At 42.8% G+C, this 21,640-nt stretch overlaps 1 protein-coding gene across 4 annotated transcripts in view; it reads right to left on the bottom strand.

The window, feature by feature from the left end:
* Syn3 (synapsin III) overlaps nucleotides 1–21,640 on the bottom strand; it is a 435,579-nt gene that overhangs the window by 332,993 nt on the left and 80,946 nt on the right. For all 4 annotated transcript variants that reach the window (XM_032910230.1, XM_032910213.1, XM_032910225.1 and 1 more), the window contains exon 4: nucleotides 8,758–8,849. In XM_032910230.1, the coding sequence (XP_032766121.1) occupies nucleotides 8,758–8,849 (92 nt within the window). The remainder of the gene's footprint in view (nucleotides 1–8,757; nucleotides 8,850–21,640) is intronic.

Below are 21,640 nucleotides of genomic sequence, written 5' to 3'. Positions count from 1 at the left end.
CTCTCTTGGCTGTGAGTTCCTTTGCTTTGGCTCCATTTTTGGCAGGTCATTCACTCAGGGAGACAGATAGCCATCAGCAGCTCTAGGCATTCACCCTACCAGCTCAGCAGAGCTGGACACCTACCCAACAGTTCAGTGCCCCTGCAGAAAGCACATGCCTGTGCCTGTTAACCATGAACTCTAGAAAAGGTTTCATGAGGAAGTCCTGTTGTCTTACCTCGAATCCCAAGGTGATAATCCAATAGACTAGGGCTGGTCATGTGTTGTCAACTGCATACACTGCCCAGACAATGAGGTAGAGAGGGGGTCACTGTGGTGGAAAATCATCAAGGTGCTGTTTCTCAGAACAGAAGAGATGAATGATGGAGAAAACAAACTAGCAGTGGCTTACTCTGCCACATCCTGCTCTCTTGGAATACGAGATCTCCATGGGAACAGAAGCAACAGATCTCTGTTAAAAGACTGGTGCCTATGACCATGGAGCACTCCCACAATATCCCAGGTATGAGCTGGAGAACCAGTCTTGGGATTCAGCGTGAGTGTGGAGTCCTAAGAAACAGGGGAGCTGATGGTGTTGTTACTGTCAGGCCAAGAACTGAGACACACATTGGTGTTAAGTCCTAGAATGTGAAACCTTGACCACTAGGAGCTTTGATGACAGAAGACAGGAGAATGTAGATGCCTTAGGTCCAGAAGATAGCCTCAGCTTTGCCTCATGTGCTCTGTGATGATATAGTGAGATCCCATCTTCTAGACTCTGTCTACCAGCAAGATCCCTGCTGACACGCCCAGAGATGATGCTTAACCTGTCTGGTTAGAGGTCCTGCTCCTGTGTAGAGTGAACTCTAGCCCCAGTGCCAAATGCCTGTTGGCATTTTCCAATATGACACCTAAGTGTGAGATACCGCAGGCCAAGAGAATAGCTCAACATTCCAACCTGGGAGAGCACAGCGAGGGCTTGTCATGGTCTCACAAGATTCCAGTGCTTTCTATCCACATTGCAAATCAAGCTGTGGCTTCCTGGTGACTGCATACTTTCTAGACAGTCTGAATATGGAGATTGTATCAAGCTTACTGGACTGTGCTACCTGTAGGACACTGAGCAGATTTCTGAGCCCACAGGCTTAGGTGCTTGAATGCTTGGCCCCTAGATAGTGGTGCTATTTACAGAGGTCGTGAAAACTTTAAGTCTTACAGTCCTGCGGCCATATGTGGCTAAGGAAAACTGTGGATGTGTTTTTGTGCACTTAATACAAGATAGAGAGCTGTCTGCAAAGAGGGAACTTTTAGGTTTCAAACAAGGACAAAAGGCTGCTATACCTATCTACCATATCAAGGTAGACCTGGCTGCCAGATTCTCCCAGAATTCCTCAGTCCCTACCTGTTCAGGGCCCTCCTAGCTGGCATACTTGCCCCCCCCATGAACTCTGGCCTAGATTTCCCTTTATAATCCAACCATTTTGGTCACCTATTCCTTTTGTACCTTTCGGACTCCTGGCTCCTGCACCTGGTTTCCCCTCTCTCCTCTCTATCGTCTCCTCCCCTCTCTCCTCACATGTCTCAGTATCATGGCCACTCTGGTTGCTCCCAGATGTCCCTATCTCTGCCTGTGTGCTCTCTCTGTCTCTCTCTGTCTCTCTCTGTCTCTCTCTGTCTCTGTCTCTGTCTCTGTCTCTCTCTCTGTCTCTCTCTCTCTCTCTCTCTCTCTCTCTCTCTCTCTCACACACACACACACACACACACACACAAAATAAACCTTCTCCTCCACCATTCCTAGGAGTAGTCATGTCCTTTCTTTTCCTTGTTCTTTTTTGTTTCATTTAGGAACCACGATGAGGAAATGCCTACATAAGACTGCCCCATAGGCAAGCCTGGTAGGTATTTTCCTAATAAGTGATTGATGTGGGAAGACCCAGCTCACTGTGGGTTGTGCCACATGTTAGCAACTCCTCTAGGCTCTAGGTAACCGTTGGATTACCTAGAAACAGCTTGCATCTCCCCCACCTGCTACCAGGTACGAGCCAGGGATATAAGAAGGACACTGGACCACCCTCTCCTCCACCTTGAACTAAAATAAATCCTTCCTCTCCTGTGTTGCTTTTGTCAGGTATTTTGTTGTAGTAACAAGAAGAGAAAGTAAGAGCGACAAAGTAAGAGCCTTATGGGATCCCTGGACCCAGGGCTTTGCTTTTATTGGCAATGTCTTCAAAACCTTGGTTCTTCAAGATATGTTTGGTCTTCCTCTTCCTCCTTCTCTCCCTGCTCAGTCTCCTCTCTCATCTTCCTTTTCCTCCTCTTTTTTTTTTTCTTCACCATCACCATCCTTATCCTTTGGAGATTATCCAAATCATTGCTGTTCAGTTTTAGTCTCTAGGACCAGCACCACCTAGGGGATTAGTTTCCCAGGCCCTGCCTCAAGACCTAGTTGATGGGAATTTGTGTATTAACAAGATGGTAGGGAGATTGGTACATGGACTACAATTTGAGAGGTTCTATGATTGATAACTCTATAGGAAAGCTAATACACTGTGGTAGCTTCACATGACAGCAATCCATCCTCTCATGGTTCTGGGGGCCATATGTACAAAATAAAAATGTCAGCAGCTCTGGTTCCTTCTAGGGAACAATATGTCCACTATCCAACTCCTAGCTCCCCAACATTGCAGGAAATCCTTGACATTCTTTGACTTGTTGATGTACCACTCCAGTTTTGGCCTTCATAATCATATATTTTCCTTGTATCTCTATGTCCTCATTTTTGATACAGTCTAATGTAATTTAGGTTGGCCTAGAACTTGCAATGCACCCCAGGTATACCTTGAACACCAAATCCCCTCGCCTCAGCTTCCAGTTGTAGGCCAGTGATACGATGTCTAGTCCAACATTTCCTCTTTACAAAGACACCAGTAATATTGGATTGTGCATCTACACATTTAAAGTATGACCCAGTTTATGTAATCATGTCTGGAAGGATTTTGCTTCCAAATAAATACATATTTTCTGGTATGAGTAGTGAGGACTTTAACACAAAAGTTTTTGAGGAAACCAAATCCACTAAAAATGCATCAAAAGTCTGCCACTCATAAATGCCAAGAGACAAGATAATTAATAAACACCTAAGTCATTTCTATAAACTCACTTTTGTGAACAATTGTGCAAATTCTGAATGAAGACTGCAGACCTAGAAGAAAACTGAAGATGTTTATTTTCACAGGGTGATTCCTGCCTTCAGGTAGCCCATTTGGTAGACTTCTTGGCTTTTCAAATGACTCACTATCACAGAAAAAAAATGTATGGGTGGTTCCTTGTGGTGGTTTTAACTTTAATTGTCAACTTGATACATCCTAGCATTCCCTGGGAAGAGTTTCAAGAATGGATTATCTAGAGTGGGTTGGTCTGTGGATATGTCTGTAAAGGATACTCTTAATAAGTTAATTGATGTAGGAAGACATAGATCTCATGAGCAACATTATTTCTTAGATAGGGGATCCTTAACTAACTATATGAGTTGACAAATCTAGTTGAGTGCAAGCAAGCGAGCGAGCAAGCAAGCAAGTAAGCATGCATTCACTTCTTTCTGTTCTTCATTGTGGATGTGATGAGAATAACTCTCAAGTTTCTGCTGCCTTGACTTCCCTGCTACCATGGCCTGTGTAACTTGGACTTATAAACTAAAGTAAAGCCTTTGTTCTCTAAGTAGTTTTTTGTTTAAGTCTATGAACTGGTTTATGTTATAGAAATGAAGCTAGAACACTGCTTACTGGAATCATCTAGATAGCTTTCAGAACACTGCTGTCTGTATCCTACCTTCAGGGATTCCTGTGTTATGGATCACAAGTCTTACATACTTAGACTCTCAGGTGACTCCAATCTGTTCTCAAAGTTGAGAATTAACAGCATAAATGAAGGCATCTTAATTATTATGAAGAAAAGGATTCCTTTGATTCAAGACAGTGGACATAGGCACTGGTAATATTGAACACGAGGACAGACCAATTCCTAAGTAATAATATTACTTAGGAATAAATAATAAGGCTTTATGGACTAATTGCACACTGTGGCTACCATGAGAACATACAGTGTAGGAAACATACCTTGTACAAGTCTCAAAACTGGCCCAACTCCCAGAATATTAATGTAGCTGTATTAGTTAGCTTTGTTTGTTTTTAGAAATATGTACAACTCTAGGTGGTTTGGCTAATACAGTATTTTATATTTTGGTGGTGGTAGTGGGGATTGAACCCAGGGCCCCTAGAAGGTGGTGGGCAAGTACTCTTCCACTGTATTACCTCCCAGGCTTGAAACTTGCTGTATAGCTTAAGGGAGGCTGGAAATTTTGGTTATTTTGCCTCATCCTACCACATTCTGGTATTACACACCTATATTACCACACCTGGCACTCAGTTAGCTCTTTATTAATCTGAAAGTTTTGGTATATCTTCTCCCCTCCTTGTCAAATGTCTGCCTTATAACAGTTCTACTGACTTTTTCAATAGAATGTAGTTATGTTTTAAAAGTTACCCTGAAGAGTTGTTTTGTTTAATTAGCACATTTAGACCATTCATGTTTAATGAAATTATATATATGTATATATATATATATATATATATATAGACACACACAAATATATATTTGTATTGGTGGCACAAATACTTAAATGCTAAGGGTCCTTTGTAGAGGTCACAATTTTCACAAGTAACCATGAGAGAGTAATTCCTAGGTATTCACATACTCTAAAAGTGGAATCACTTGTCTGTGTTCTTGGGGAATGGGTGTCAGGTTTTCAGTACAGGTCCCCATACCTACAAGGTCCAGGGAACCTTAGGCAAAGAAGAAACAAAGACATGACTTCAGGGACAGCAGTATGGCAAAGTAGGGGACAGGACAGCAGTTCCATGGCCATGCCCAGTGATAGAGAGGTAGCAATGGCACATACGGTGGACTGGGGGAGCGGCTCTTTACCTGCTTACACAGAGGTACTTTATAATCACCATTACTACCCTACGAGTAGCTTCCCTATCATCATCTGAAAACAACAGTTACCCAATATACCCTCTTCTTTCCTTTACACTTCTCTGTTCAGCTTATCTTTCTCTGGGATCATTTTCCTTTGGCCTAAATACCTGAGAGTTTCCCTTAGCGAGGATCTGCTCTTTGTGTTTTTATTTGTTCATCATTCATCTAAGTTATTTCCCCAGAGGTGGAATTGGGAACTAATTTTCCTCACTGCCCTGAAGGTGCCCTCACCATGGCTTTGTGAAAGCCATCATTGAGATTACAATAAAATAAATTTACCTTCCTAACTCTGCTTATAATCCAGATGTTTTTCTTTCTCTTCCTGCAGTTGCATGGACATGTCTGGGTGTAGAATTATTTTTCCTAATCTAGGTTAAACCGGGTTGAGCTTCTGGTTGGCATCTTATGCTGGAGGAGTCATTGTTTGCACTCCTGCCTCTGGTTCATTCATTTATTCTTTCAGTTCTCTTCTGACTCTAGGATTAAGTGAACACTCTAGTGTGTCCTGAGACCTGGCCCACTCCTCTGTGTTTCTAATGTTCTCCACTCTCTTTGCCTCCTTCAGGAGAATTTGTTTAATTCCATGAGTGCTTTCCCAACTGTGTCTAATGTGCTGTTAAACACAACACATTCAATCATTTGGCTCTTACAGTTTTCCATTTCTAGAAGTCCTAATTTTTAACATTATTTAAATTTTTCTTACATGTTTTGGTCATATTTTCCCTTCCCCAGCACCTTCCAGATTTCCTTTTTCTAGTCATCTAAATATGTATCTTTTCTCTTAAAAAACAAAACTAAAGAACGACATTAACAACAACAACAACAGAACACACAGAAGTAACATGCCGCCACTACCACTACCACCACCACCACCACCACCACCACCACCACCACCACCACCACCACCACCCCCCGCCACCAATAACAACAAATCAATCCAAACCAACCAAACAATAAAAAACATGGAGTCAATTTTGTGTTGGTTAACTATTATTTAGCATGTAGCCTGACCTGTGGTGTGCTTGATATTACCCAGTATCATTCCACTGAAGGAAGCAGACTTCCTCTCCCAAGAGCTACCCATTGCAAATATGTTCTTGATTAGGGGTGGGACTTTATGCCCATTCCTTTTCTCTGTCTTAAGGCCAGCTCCGTGACATGGAATCCATACCCTGACATTTTCAATGAGGCCCAGCATCTGAAAGTAGGTAGATAGATGATGGACCCTAGGGGTTCGTCCAGTCCTAGGGGAACTTCCAGTCCAGTCGTTCTGCTAATTGAACATTGCAATAAAATGACTCCTAATGACACGTTGTTATACTCATAGATCGGTGCATCAGTGAGCCCTCATCAGAGAAGCTTTGTCTTGAAGTAGATAGTAATTAACACAGGGAATCACATTTGGACAATATGCAGAGAGAGAGGGACTTTGGCCTCCTCAGCAAGGGATGTATGATATCCCTTCCCTCAAGGATTAGAGATCTATGTGGAAGAAGAGGTGCGAAGATTATAAGAGCCAGAGTTGGTGGACAACTCAAAGGAAACAGCGTTTTCCAGATACAACAGGCCTCATGCAGATAGGAACTCTCAGACACACATGACAGCATGCGCGAGATCTGCACAGGTTCAAACTAGAATGCTTACTCTTTATAGATCCCTGTTCTCTGCAAATATTTTCCAACTTGATTTTCTTTTCCTCTCGATATATACATCGCTCTCTCTTTTACTAATCTGTGTCTGGCAACTGCAATGTCTAGTCTCTCTGAAGTTTAGCTCCTGTGGTCTACTACTCCTATTTCTGCTAATTCCTGGCACCAATGCTAGCTAATCCCAACCATGTGTTAGCCATTATGTAAATATGTCTCTGAAGCACAGCCTGAAAGTGTGTTGTTTTATAAAGGGTTTTCTTACACTTCTGGCACGCTCGTGATGAACAGACATCAAGTCTAATGCCAAAGACTTCCTAGGCCTCGTCCACGTCAAAGAGGGCTCAGCTACTCTGGTTTCATGTTCACCTTGAAGGCGGACTTTTATGGGGCCTTAGTTCACTATGTGTGTGTGTGTGTGTGTGTGTGTGTGTGTGTGTGTGTGTGTGTGTGTTGAGGCGTGAACCATTATACTCTCCAATACAAGTAAATGGGCCTGAAGGCTGACTTCTGTTCCCTTTTCTTCCCTGGCCAATCAAAGTCAATTTCTAATCTCGACCATGTAGCAACAGTTAGTCTACTGATTTCTGGGACAAGTATCACAAAGTATATATGTGATGGCTTTTGTACTTGTGTTAGTTGCTTTCCCTGTCACTGTGACAAATGAGCTTGAGAGAAGCTACTCAAGAGAGGAAGAACAGATTTTGGATCACTGTTTCAGAGGGATTTCAGTCCATCATTATGGGGAAGGTATGGCCCTAGTGCTTCCATGATGGTGGGCGCACATGCATCTGATCCACAGCAATAATGTGCCTGATCCGGAAACAGAACTGGATAGAACTGGACAAGCATAACTTTCAAGGCCCACCTTGATGACCTATTTCCTCCAGCTTGCCCCCACGTCCCAAAGATTGGGCTAACTCCCCCAAAAAGTACAACCAGGTAGGGACTAAACGTTCAACCAAATGACCCTGCAGCAGACATTTCACTTTCAAATAATAACGATTCTGTTTATTTTTCTTGGCTTCCGTTGTCCCATTGTTCACTCCCTGGTAATTATTACTGTTTTACCAACTCTCTAAAGTGTTCTAAGAATTGCAATTGTTGGAAACTAGTTTTTAGTGGTGGCTCAAATGACCTGGCCTATTATTACTGGAAACAGGAAGCCACGCAATGTCGCCTCTGCACCAAGAAAGCATGCAGTAGATGACTGCTTTAGCCAATCACTGTACTGCCCAAACGTATTCCATTACTTCCAGTCTTTAACTGTAGAGGTTGTTTTTAACTTGCAGAACGCCGATACCCTCTCCCTAGCTCAATATCCACATCAATACCCATTTGACAAGATGCTAAATATATGTGCCTTTCCTACCAGGTCTTTTGCTTTTCCTACTTGTCCAAGTCTGAACGTCACCTCTTGGCCATATAGACCTTCACACGTTAGCCTGTTCATCTTTTTATCCCAGGGCCTCACCACATAGGACAGCATTTATGTGAGGTTTATCTCTCCTGTGCATGTGTATTGATCACGTCTGACTTCCAAAGAATTCCCTCATTTCCTCTCCAGCTCAGCACACATCCTACACATATCTCTGGGAAAATCTGATAACCAGGTCTTTTGCTTCTGCCGTGGTTGGAGGGGATTTTCTGAAAGCTTAGTCTGCTGTGTTACTGGGATGGGTTCCATTCTTTCTGCTAGCCCTTTACACTATGGATAGGCAACCTTCACAAGCACGAGTTTGTGGAAACTTCAGCAGCTCCTGGCTGCAATGTTTCTATCTTCACCTTGTCTCTAAGAAACAGAGAGCAAAAGTAACCAAATACAGGCAGAATAGGATCACAGCTCCACAACCAGAACCCATGCCTTTCAGCCCAAGCCTGATTTCTGGACATCACAGTTGCTTCCTGTGTTTCTGTGTCACTAATAATTTCTATTACAGGGGCACCGAGGGCTCTGTGGAAATCATTTGGCACAGAGATGTACACACGGCACCTGAAAGTGGCCGCAGGTACCAAGTAGGCAGGTGTAGAGGTGTCGCTGTGAGGTTTCTCAGATACACTTTTCAGATGGCTTTTGCGCCTCAGGTCTGCTTACCGCACAATTTTGGTGCCATTTCTCACAACTTGCATGTCCACCATGCAGCCTCCGGTGACATAAGCAGCCAGGTTCAGCTCAGAGAACTCAGCCTAGAGAAGAAAGCAAAACAAAAACAGAAGACGTCAAACACCACCAGTATAGGACACTGGTGTTTACGGTGTGCTTTGTGTATTAGCCAGTGCATAACCAGGCGTCATCTCAAACTTAGAAACAGAATACACGTCTGAAATGAAGCTGAGGTTCAGAATACACATCTGTTTTCAAAATGAAGCTGAGGTTCAGAGAGGCAGGTGACCTGCTCAGGACCACATGGTGAACACACCATATTGGAAACTATGAGTCTCTGATTCCAAGGGCCCACTGTCATGATCACAGGAAGCAGAAGAAACCGCTTTGTGACTAGAAGATCCCAAATGTTAACAGGCTGGGTTCCCTAGCGCTGTTAGTCATTTGCTGTGCAGTTCATCAGCCTCACGCCTCTCTCTGGGAACAGGACATTCCTCAAATTATCTCCCCAGCCTCCCTTTCTTAGTAGCGGCCCCTCCCCCTTTCCACACACCCAGCTACAGTGAAGCACCATGCCTGTGTTGCTATAGGCACAGTGGATGGGCAAGCATCTGGAGCACGGTGATGGAACGATAGACGTAGCTGAGAAGTTAAACCAAGACATGTAGTTTGTTTGTAGGGGGTTGTATCCTTTTGCTCTGTTTTGTTTCTTGCTATAGGGCTGCCTGTATTGAATGTACGCTTACCTCAGACCCCCTACATAGCAAAAGACAATTCTGGATTGCTGATCCTCCTATCTCTCTCTTCTAAGTCCCCAAAGTACAGACTACACACCACAATAGTTAGAGTAAGGGATGCGATATAGTTAGGAATGGAATCCAGGGCTCGTGCATGCCAAGCAAGCACTCTAACATCTGAGCTACAGCCCAGCCCATAGTTGGTGTGCATCTTTAATGCACAAGCCTGGATTTTACCTGGATCGAATTTATTGCTAGCAGAACTAGGGAAACATGGAAAACCAGAATGGATGAAGCTGAAGAAGAGAAGAAGGGAGCAGAGAAGAAGGAGAGAATGAGATATCATAGACGCCAAGAGAGGCAGAGAGAGAGAGAGGGACAGAAGCAAGAGAGGGAGAGCACTCTTGATGTTCCTGTCATTGGCTTTAGGTGTGTACCTTTGTATTTTAAGGCATTAGTGAAATTCTATCACTTTCAGTCAGAGCTATGCGGAATACCATGTATCTCTGGTCACACTGGAGGCTTCCTGGAGATATAGACATGTTCTTATAACTACTCATATCAGAGCCCCAGAATACTGTAATAAGGGTCCACTGAGGGGTGGCATCAGTGGCAGGAACTTACTCTATAGTTCTGGGCTGAAAGTTCAAAGTCAAGGTGCTGGTAGGGTTGGTTTCTTTTGAAGAAGACGGGAAGTGTTACAATTACTCTAGACCCCTTCCTTGTCTTGTAGAGCACCATTTTTCCGCCTGACTCTCTTCTCATTGTTTGTCCTATATCTAAAGTCCTTGTGTTTATGAGGACATCAATCATATAGCTACATTCTCACTTTAATGACTTTGCTTTTGCTTGACGACCTCTTTATAGGTTCTCTCTCCAAGTAAGATCACATTCTGAGGTACCGTGATTGGATTTTAAATCGGTTTTTTAAAAAAGTGTAACTGTTTTTATCTATTCTTTAAGAATGTCATATATGGGGATGACTAGATGACCACTTCAGTCAAGTTACAATCACCTGAGACTCTAGCTCCAAGGGACCCAATGCCATAGATTTATACAAATGATAATAATTATTAATAATTAAAAGTAATAAAATAAAATTTAAAATAAAATGCTGTACATGTACACAATGCATTTTGATCATATCTACCTCCTCTAAGTTCTCTTAGACTCTCAATACACATGCCCCTTTCAACCTTATATCCTCCTCATTTTTATAAATTTATAACCCATTGTGTCTAATTAGAGCTGTCCATACACACATGGATATAGGGGCAGTTAGTGGAGCATGGACAGCCAACCATGGGCCACACTTGGAAGAAACTGTACTCCCTTAGCAGCCATCCAATCCCAACAGTTCTATTCCAGGTGTGGTCCTCATGAATCTCTCCCCCACCCACTCTGTAATGTTGATTGGCTTGATCTTGCGTAGGTCTTATGCAGGCAGCCATAGCTCCTGCGTGTTCATGAGTAGCATGGCCCTGTCATGTCCAGAAATATTTTCACAGCAGAACCAGTCTTAAAATCTTCCCGCCCACACTTCCATGATGTTCACCTCAGGGAATTGTGATACAAATGTCCCATGTGGACCTGGCCACTCAACAGACACTTAATCTCTGGAATCTGGCTAACTGTGAGTCTCTGTGTTAAGCTATGTCTACTCTAATAAGGGTCCTATCTAGTGAGGGGTGAAAGCTTCACTAACTTGTGAATATAAGATTAACTATTTGGGAGGCAGTTTGAGGTAGTTTTCATTGAGCAGAAGAACAGAATTAATCACAGGGCAACTTTAGGGTATGTGAGCTTGCCAGCCATGGGTTCTTGGCAAGATTTCAATATCAGGTATAAGTTCCTTTTTGTGTAGTGGCCTTAAATCCAAACAGAAAGTAGTTGGTTACTCACATAACTTTCATGCCACTAGTGCATTGATGGACATAGCTTACCAGGCCAGTTGCTATTAAATCTCCCAGAGTTCACAGCTTTTGATGACTTTTCTCTCTCCCTCAACAACCTGTACAGCACTTCTGGCATGGTGAAAGCTATTCATCAGGAAGGAAGCTTCTAGGCTGGTATCAGCTTGATTTCTCCTATTCTGTGATCAAAGTGTATGGTGTCTCCAGCAATGAGTTCTGACCACGGTGTTCTGGTGGTTGACCAAGAGTAATGGTAATTGAATTGTCTGTATTGTTTGTGGGGATCTACTTGATACTCCTGATAAACAGAAGGTATCCATCCACACTTGGCACTGTTCTCTTTGTCAACATATGGATTTTGCCGCCTTTTAATTTAAGTGGAATCATTTACAGGGAATAATACCAAAGTGCCTCATTCACAGGAACAGTCAAAAGCTTTTATTTAGATATAGTGAATCAAAATAACTGTTCACATATATTCAGTGCTCACTGTGTGCAAGGTTTTGGTCTAAGCATTTCATGCACATAAATCTACTTGTCCAAGTAAGGAAATGGAGGCAGAGAGATTAGATATATGCAGGATGCCACCCAAAGGCAATGCTCAGGATTCGACTCCAGGAAGTGTGCTCTAAGGGACTTTCCATCTGACCATTTACCCTCTACTGCCTCTCCCTGAGGATGCGTGAGGCCACATTGTTGCTTGAGTTATCATGGGAACTGTGGTGTTTGAATGAGATTGAGGCTCTCAGTCTCAGTATTTAAACAATTGGTCCCCAGGTGGTAGCACTGTTGGGAGAGGGGGTTGGGAGATATGGCCTTGCTAACCACAGTCTGTCACTGCAGGTGGATGTTGTGAGTTTGAAGCCTCACTTCATCTCCCGTTGAGCATGTAAGCTTTTAGCTTCCTGCTCCAGGCACCAGGCCTGCCTACTGCCATGACTTCCTTTTGCATAACAGACACTTATTCCTCTGGAACAATAAGTCAAAATTAACTGTTTCTTCTGTAAGTCACTTTTGGTTGTGGTGTTTTAGCACAGCAACAGGAAAGTTATTAATATTGGGTCCTAAAAACCATTTAAAAGAGAAAAAGTTTTTTTAGGGAAGGAAAATATCATTTTGTAAACATCTAATGTATCACCCTAGAGCAATTTATCAGGAACTGTGACAAAAGGTCCCAGCCCTCTCTCCAGATGGTAATAAGGGAAAGCAAGAGCACTTACGCTTTTTGCTCTAATTAATAACCTCATTATGTTGTGTCAAGGTGAAAAGAAAAGGTTGTTGCTAACGAGCCCACACTGGTAAACTGTGGTAATAACATAGCTATTATGTCAGATGTCTTCCAAATTCTGCTCCAGATTGCTCAGAATACTTAATTGGCAACACCACAGAGAATTTAAAAAAGCTAGTGCATGTGTGTGGCAGAGAAAGAAGTTCAAAGGAAGTTGCAAAACAGGAGAGCTGGTTACTAGACTTGTGAAGGAAAAGAATGAACCAAGAGGGTGCAGAACCTGCGGTTGTCTTGCTGCCCAAAGGAAAAAAGAAATTCCTGGATAAAAGACATATTCAGGGTTTGAAAGAAAATTCAGAGGTTCGTTTTTTTCAGGTTTGAATTTCTAGAATTATTTCCAAACCATGAATTATAAACAATTCGAGAAGGTGAATGCCTGCACCATAGGACAAGAGGATTCTGTTGTAGCACAGAGAGTTAAGACGGCGAAGGAAAAGGAATTGCTCAGTATTTAAGTTTCGAAAACATCTAAAACGTCAACAGCAAAGGAAATGAACACACGGAGGTACCAAGCACTGGTCCCTGTTGTAGGATCTTAAACAATGGTCACCTTGGAAGAATCACATTGCTCCTATAGAGACTGCAGTGGATCAGATGTTATTCCCAGGAAACATATACCCAAGTCCCAATCCCTGGTACCTTAGGGAGCCCTTTCAGAAAACAGATTTTTCACAGATGTAACTAAGGTAACATGTGAAGAGGAGATCATCATGGATTTAAGTGAACTGTAACTCGAATGGCAAACCCTGGGGAAAGCAGACATATAGAAGTCATGTGAGGATAGAGATAGACACTAGAGTGATGTAGTCATGAGCAAAGATGACCACTGTACACCAGAAGGCAGAGGGAGTCAATGAAGACTCACCTAGAGTCTGGGGTTTGAGAGGACCTGTGGAAATCTGATGTAGACCATCTAACTTCTAGATCTAGGAGAAGTTTGTTCTAATAACACTCCCAGTCTGTGTACATCTTCCAAGGCAACCCTAGGACACAAATAAAATAACTGAGAAATGAATGCATTTTCAGCATTGCAGGCAAAGCCACAGACCTCCAAAGGCTGTGTTGTCCGTAGGCTGCTCTGCCAACTCCACTAGACACACGGACACTTGCACATAAACAGTCTCGTTCTCCCTCTCTCTGCCTCTCTCTGTGTCTCTTTCTCTGTCTCTATCCCTTTCTCTTTGTAATTCAGCAGTTACCTGCTTAATAATATTTAAAATAATTTTAAAATTTTAAAAAAGAATGACTTAAATTTTCTACATTTCGACCCCAAATATTCCTCCAATGGTCTTTTTCCCCCCATTTTTATTAAATTGGGTATCTCTTATTTACATTTCAAATGTTATTCCCTTTCCCAGTTTCCTGTCCATCATCCCCCTAACCCCACCCCTCCCACTTTTATAAGGGTGTTCCCTGTCTATTACATAATTAAAAAATGCTGCACTTGAGACCTTGTGGTACAAATTCATGTGCATTCACAAAGCCACATGGATACGTAAGCTACTCAATGAACTAGCCAATGACTTTTGTTAATCCTTCTGAATATCAGTTTTAATACTGGTGAAAAGGAAAGCATAACAACAGAAACTGAGGAAATTCAAAGAAAGCATCAGATCCTACTATAAAAGTCTATAGTCAACAATACTGGAAAATCTGGATGAGATGGACAAATTTCTAGACAGATACCAGGTACCAAAGGTAAATCAGGATCAGATAAACCATCTAAACAGCCCTATAGCTCCTAACGAAATAGAAGCAGTTATTAAAAGTCTCCCAACCATAAAAAGCCCAAGACCAGATGGGTTCAGTGCAGAATTCTATCAGACCTTCATAGAAGGCCTAATGCCAATACTGTCCAAACTATTCCACAAAATTGAAACAGATGGAACACTACCAAATTCCTTCTATGAAGCCACAATTACACTTATACTTAAACCACACAAAGACCCAACAAAGAAAGAGAACTTCAGACCAATTTCCCTTATGAATATTGATGCAAAAATACTCAATAAAATTCTAGCAAACTGAATGCAAGAACATATCAAAACTATCATCCATCATGATGATCATCCCAGGGATGCAGGGATGGTTTAATATACGGAAAACCATCAACGTGATCCATTATATAAACAAACTCAAAGGAAAAAAACCACATGGTCATTTCATTAGATGCTAAGAAAGCATTTGACAAAATTCAACAGCCCTTCATGATAAAAGTCTTGGAAAGATCAGGAATTCAAGGCCCATACCTAAACATAGTAAAAAGCCATATACAGCAAACCAGTAGCTAATATTAAACTAAATGGAGAGAAACTTGAAGCAATCCCACTAAAATCAGGGACTAGACAAGGCTGCCCACTCTCTCCCTACTTATTTAATATAATTCTTGAAGTTTTAGCCAGAGCAATCAGACAACCAAAGGAGGTCAAAGGGATACAAATTGGAAAGGAAGAAGTCAAAATATCACTATTTGCAGATGATATGATAGTATACATAAGTGACCCCAAAAATTCCACCAGAGAACTACTAAACCTGATAAACATCTTCAGCAAAGTGGCTGGGTATAAAATTAACTCAAACAAATCAGTAGCCTTCCTCTACACAAAGGATAAACAGGATGAGAAAGAAATCAGCAGCTTGGTCTTCATGAAGGTCCCCCAGACAACTGAAGCAAGGGCTGTAACCAAGCCTGTTGCTTGCCTGCCTACCTGCCTGCCTGCGGATTCCATGCCCTTAAATGAACAGACTTCTCCAGCCTCAATGGGAGAGGTGCCTAGTCCCGAAGTGACGTGTGTGTGTGTGTGTGTGTGTGTGTGTGTGTGTGTGTGTGTGTGTATGTGCGCGCTCGCCCATGCAAGCACATGTGTGTAATACCCGGGCGGGGGGGTTCTTCTCAAGGTGGAGCTACACAGAAAAAGCGGAGGAACCCAGAAGTCTGTGGCCAATAGCCCTTAAAGGAAATAACCAGGGCTGGGGGATAAGGGGATGGGACAACACATCAAAAACAAGTAGGTTTAACAGACTGCAGAACCCACACGCGCCTGGGAATTGTTCATGTGCTTGCCGGTCAAAGTGTAAGTGAAGACCTTGTGAAATGAGTCAGATTCTCCAGTCTTTGGAGTAGGTCTGAGGTACTCCTGGACTAACACATGCTTTGGAACTAGGATGATGAACAGTCCTGCTCTGGTGTGGTGCACCTCTTTGATGATTAGGAGCACTGAGTAGTTTTCTTGGGTGCTAACTAGAATTTCGGATATAGTCTTCGGCGAGGTATCCGATCAAGTCTTATCCACAATTGTATTTCTGATTGTAACTATTATTAATTTGTCATCTATGTGTTCAAATTCATCCTAGAATTAAAAATTCAAAATTAATAAATTATAAATATATATTCTATATAAACATTTTTATTGCTGCATTTATCTGTACTTACCCTCTCCCATCCTGTGTCTTTATCTTTAAACTTTCTGATTTCAAGTGAAAACACACACACACACACACACACACACACACACACACACACACACACGGTATAATTTAATGACCTCTTAATATTTTTGTTTGTTTGTTTGTTTACTTTACACCCTGACTGCTGCCTCCCACTCCTGCTCCTCTGTCACACAGCCCCTCCCGCTGTCCCCTCTCCTTTACCTCTGTGAGGGCAGAGGGTCCCCTTGGTATCCCCTGCCCGCTGGCACATCAGATCTCTGCAGGGCTGGGTGTATCCTCCATTTTTGAGGCCAGATAAGGCAGCTCAGTTAGGGGAGCATATTCCACAGATAGGCAACAGCATTAGGGGTAGCCCCTGTTCTAGAGTTGGGGGATCCACACGAAGACCAAGCTGCACATCTGCTACGTCTGTGCAGGGGGCCTAAGTCCAGCCTGTGTATGCTCTTTGGGTGGTAGTTCTGTCTCCGAGAGCCTCCAAGAATGCAGGTTAGTTGACTGCTGGTCTTTCTGTGGAGTTCCTATTTCTTTAAGAGACCTCAATTATTCCCCAAACTCTTCCATAAGAATCACTGAGCCCTATTCAATGACTGGCTGTGGGTCTCTGCATCTGTTTTAGTCAGCTGCTAGGTGCAGCCTCTCAAAGGACAGACACTACGCTTTAATGATCTTTATTTTTATTTATTTATTATTTTACTTTTATTGGATTTCTTATTTACGTTTCAAATGCTATCCCCTTTCCTGGTTTCCCATCCATAAACCCCCTTTCCTATACCCCCTTCCCCTTCTTCTATGACGGTGTTCCCCCACCCATTCACCCACCCCTTCCCACCTCCCTGACCTGACATTCCCCAACACTGGGGGGTTCAGTCTTGGCAGGACCAAGGGCTTTTCCTCCCATTGGTGTCTGACAAGGCCATCTTCTGCTACATATGCCATGGGTCAGTCCATGTGGTCTCTTTGCGTAGTGTTTTAGTCCCTGGGATCTCTGGTTGGTTGGTATTGCTGTTCTTATGGGGCTGCAAACCCCTTCAGCTCCTTCGATCTTTTCTCTAACTCCTCCAATGGGGACCCCTTTAATGATCTTTTTATAGTTAGTTTTTTCATTATTGTTAGCTCAAAACTTAGCTTAACCCAATATTATATAGACATTATGCCATATTTCCTACTAGAAGCTCTAATTTGATTCTTTAATCCACATAGAAAGAACTTTTTTAAAAGATTTATTTACTTTTTTAAAAAGATTTATTCATTTATTATATATAAGTACACTGTAGCTGTCTTCAGACACACCAGAAGAGGGCACCAGGTCTCATTATAGATGGTTGTGAGCCACCATGTGGTTGCTGGGAATTGAACTCAGGACCTCTGGAAGAGCAGTCAGTGCTCCTAACCACTGAGCCATCTCTCCAGCCCTAGAAAGAACTTTTAATGCTCAGGTTTTGATTTCCCCATCTGGTTAAGCAGCATTTTACCACCATTGGCTGAAATGAATGGGTTTTGTTGGTTAGTTTTATTTTTCCTTTTGTTTTGATTTTGTTTTTATTTTTGGGTTTTTTTCCCCCTTTTCAATAGTACCTCTGCCAAACACCAAATTATTTCTTTTGTGGCAATATGAGGCATGGAATTCAGGATCTCGAAGATGCTAGGTAAGTGCTCTACAACTGGACTGCATCTAGATCTCTTCTAGCTTTTAAATTGGATATAAGGTCTCACATAGTTGTCCAAACTGGTCTTGAATTCACTCTGTAGTCCAAGGACTGGTCTTCTTCTTGTGATCCTGTGACCTTAGCCTCTCAAGTAGCTGGAGTGACAAGCCTGTGCCAGCAGGCTCGACTACTTCTAAATTCTCCATCCTATTCTGCTGTGTCTATCCTGGAGTCTTTCAAGTTGTCTCTGTTACTGTTACTTTGTAGGGAGTCTGGGCAGTCACCAACGTATAAGACAAAAGCCACCCAAACAGGAGAAAATACAAAGATCATTTAGGGCAACCATTCTGTCCTTTCAATCTACAGACAAGATGTAGCATTCTATGTCCACCCTATAATACACACAGAGACACCAGGCCACCAGCTGACCTTAAAGGTTCTGTCCTGGGCAAACTAGTGAGATGCTTCCCCAGAGATAGGGCTGACTCACCACTGCATGTTCTACTATGTATGATTTTCTTTGTTTATTATTGCAGTGAGCCCTCTCAAAGATCCACTTCTCTTAAAAAGTCAATGAACGCTAAGAACTCCTCCTTAGCGTCAGCTATGTTCCATCAATCCTTAGCAACTGAATGTTGTCTCTAAAGGTGAGAGGAGGTGACTAAGTGAGGGAGCGAGTCTTCCCATTACTGAGTCACCCTCTCTGCTGAGGACCATTGTGTGTATCTTCCACTACCGCCATGCTCACACACCCTGGAAGAAATCTCTTGGCTTTTATACGTGGAGTTTCAAGTTTCAGCACAGCTCCCAAAAAGCAACATCTTAACTTCTTTTCTGCCTTCCTGGCAGTATAAGTCCATGTTCTTGTGATGAACTAAGTTACTTTTTATCTATTTCTTGCTACACAGGCACATAGAAGAATTTGTTTCCTCCCTCTCTTTCTTTCCCCCCCCTCCTCCTCCCCTCCTCCTCCCCCTCCCCCTCCCCCTCCTCCTCCCCCCTCCCCTCCTCCCCCCTGTCCTCTTCCTTCCCTCCTTCTCTTCTTGCTTCCCTTCTTCACCTCCTCCTTCCTTAATCCCTTCCTTCTTTTCTGATGATTTCTTTCTTTATTTTTTTAAACGTGGACTGGTGTTTTGCTTGTGTGTATGTCTGTATGAGGGTGGAAGCTGGATCCCCTGGAATTCGAGTGGCAGACCATTGTGAGCTGCCTTGTGGGTCCTGAGTTGAGCCATCTCTCCAGCCCCTCCATTATTTTCTTAAAGTTTATTTTATTATTGACTTTTATGTGTCTCTCTGGGTGTGTTTGATTACTTCTGTGCAGGTGCCTGAAGAGGTTAAAAAAAAAATCCCCTGAAATTGTAGTTACGAAGGGATGTGAACTAACCAATGTGTATCCTGGCCTCTGAATGCAAACATTCCTACTTGCTGAGCTAATTCTCCAGCCCCTCCTAGTAAGTATGCTACGTTGGAAAATGTTCAGGACCGTTGGAACTCTTATCTTAGGAGGGAAAACAACTGTATGACACATTCCTAAGATGTGACCTGGGGACATCATTAAGAAAGGTAGGTGCTAACTCTTTGATCTGAAGGTGGGTTGTATAAAGCATAAACAGGTTTGCGCATACTTTGTTATTCTTTTACAAAGCCGCAGGGAATGCTTTGCAACATAGATGCCAATGACACCTGAGCTTGCCTTCTTGACATTTGCATGAAGAAAGGGAAAAAAGAACGTGGAGAGAGATCAGCCTTGAGCTCTGGATTAGAGCTGAAGAATAAAATTTGACACTGACCCTAGGCTATGGTCTCATTCTCTCCTGGCTTTAATTTTCTTTATCTTTAATCTAGATAACTATAATTGGAGGAGTCAATTATCTCCATGGGCTCTTTCATTTTTATATAGTCTTTTTCTCAACCAGGATCCTTCAGTTTCTCCCCCCTCACTGGCCTCCCCCTCTCCCCACCAACTCTGTTATGATAGCAACCCTCACGACAAAGGTACACCAAGCAAGAACATGTTTCACTGAGGATTGCGCACTGCTTTCCAGTCGGATTTGGCACACAGTAGGTATTCAAAACCACTTCTTTAATAAACTATCACTCTCGTAATTTGAATGTGAATGAGGCTGTGTTTGGTCTTGGTGATCAACTTCAAAGGACTTGGAAACCACCTGGGAGACACTCCTCTGCACATGTTTCTGTGGGCCTTTCCAGAGAAGATTAAACGATGGGATAGCCAGCTTTCAAAGTGGGTATGTTTCAATGGTCGGTCCATGTATTAAGAGGTCTGAGGAGAAAGTAGTGTCCCACTTCTGCCTTCTCTTTCTGAGCAAGTACATCTATTGCTGCTGCCACCATCTTTTGTGGTCCTTAGATCTCAGTTCTTCATCCTTTCAACCAGATTCAATATCAGCAATTCTTGGGTGAGCTTCCAGGCCTCTGGCACTGAACTGGTATTGCTAAGGCAGCCAGCTTTGCAGACTGAGTAGTTGTCAGGTTCTCGGCCTCTCTAGTATGCAGAAAGCCATTGTTGGGCTCCTAGGCCTACTGTGTAAGCCAATCTAATAAATGCCCTACTACAATATACACACTCTATTGCTTTTGTTCCTCAAGAGAAAGCTGCCTGTGGCCAAGTAGTCCCACATCTGCTAAGTAATTTGTTTTTAGGAACTGCATTGCCATGGGTTATGGATCAAAGTGATCAGGAAGGTATTTCTGGACAGAGAGTAGGGGGAAAGCTCAAGATAACTGTCAGTGAAGAAAATTCTGAGGACATGGGGCAAAGGGGTGATGGAATGATGAAATGTCATCTGTTGTAGAGACACTGGGCCCATGGGTAAATGCAGCAGAAGACAGAGTAGAACGCAGGAGTAGAGTTCAGTTCCTAAGGCTTTGGGCCTCCTGAGGAAGAGGCGTGCATCCATCCTATACTGTATTCATCTGCTGTACCCAGAACAGACTGCTGTCAGTTTAGGGACGTTGGACAACACAAACTCCTCTCATTGCTCTCTAGGTCAGAAGTCTAGGTTATCTTGGCTGGTCTCTCTGTTCTGTGTTGCACAAGGCCAAAGTCAAAATGCTGGCCAGCTGGGCTTTGATTGGGAGACTCAGGGAAGAGGCTGCCTCCAGGATGCTGAGGGAATTCAGCTCTTGGTAACTGAGGTGCTGAAGTGTTGACTTGGTTGGTCTACGTGCTACTTAGGATGGTGTTCTCCTTGTGTTCAATCCTCTTTCTCCTCCTGGATCTCTTTCCCTTTGGAGATAAGGGCTGATACAGCCCATACTGCCCTCTAATCTGAGAGACAGCTAGAAATTACCTTGACCTTCTGGTCCTTCAATCTCTACCTCCCAAAAGTGAAATTACAGGCATACACATCTCACACAGTTTGCAATGTTAAAGGTTGAGTGCAGGGATCTGTGCACACCAGCCAAGCACTCTTATCATCTGTGCGTTATCTTCAACCCTGCACTCCCCATCTTGGGATGGATAACACAATATAAGTTTTTCTCTATCTCCGACTTTTTCTGATTTCCAATTCTAATATATCTTCTGTCTTTTACCAGAGGAAGTTCTGTGTTATCAAGGGCTTATGTGATCCTGTGGATAGCATTGGCTAAATTGGACTCTCTGGAACACTCCATAGCTTCAGGCTCATAATTGTAATCATGCAATCACATCTGCAATGTCCCTTTGGGTCAGATTTCCACAGGTTCCAGGAATTAGGAAGGGGACACATTTAGTGGAGTTAAGCAGGAAAGGATGATAGGAAAGTTCTGGTTTCATTTTAAGGACATTTATATAGCTTCTTGTAAGATTGCAGCTCTGGTAAAGATCATACATAT

The sequence above is a fragment of the Rattus rattus genome, chromosome 1, assembly GCF_011064425.1.
Source record: "Rattus rattus isolate New Zealand chromosome 1, Rrattus_CSIRO_v1, whole genome shotgun sequence".
Classification (NCBI taxonomy): domain Eukaryota; kingdom Metazoa; phylum Chordata; class Mammalia; order Rodentia; family Muridae; genus Rattus; species Rattus rattus.
The sequence above is the reverse complement of the archived record's forward strand: the minus strand, read 5'-3'. Positions and strand labels throughout refer to the sequence as shown.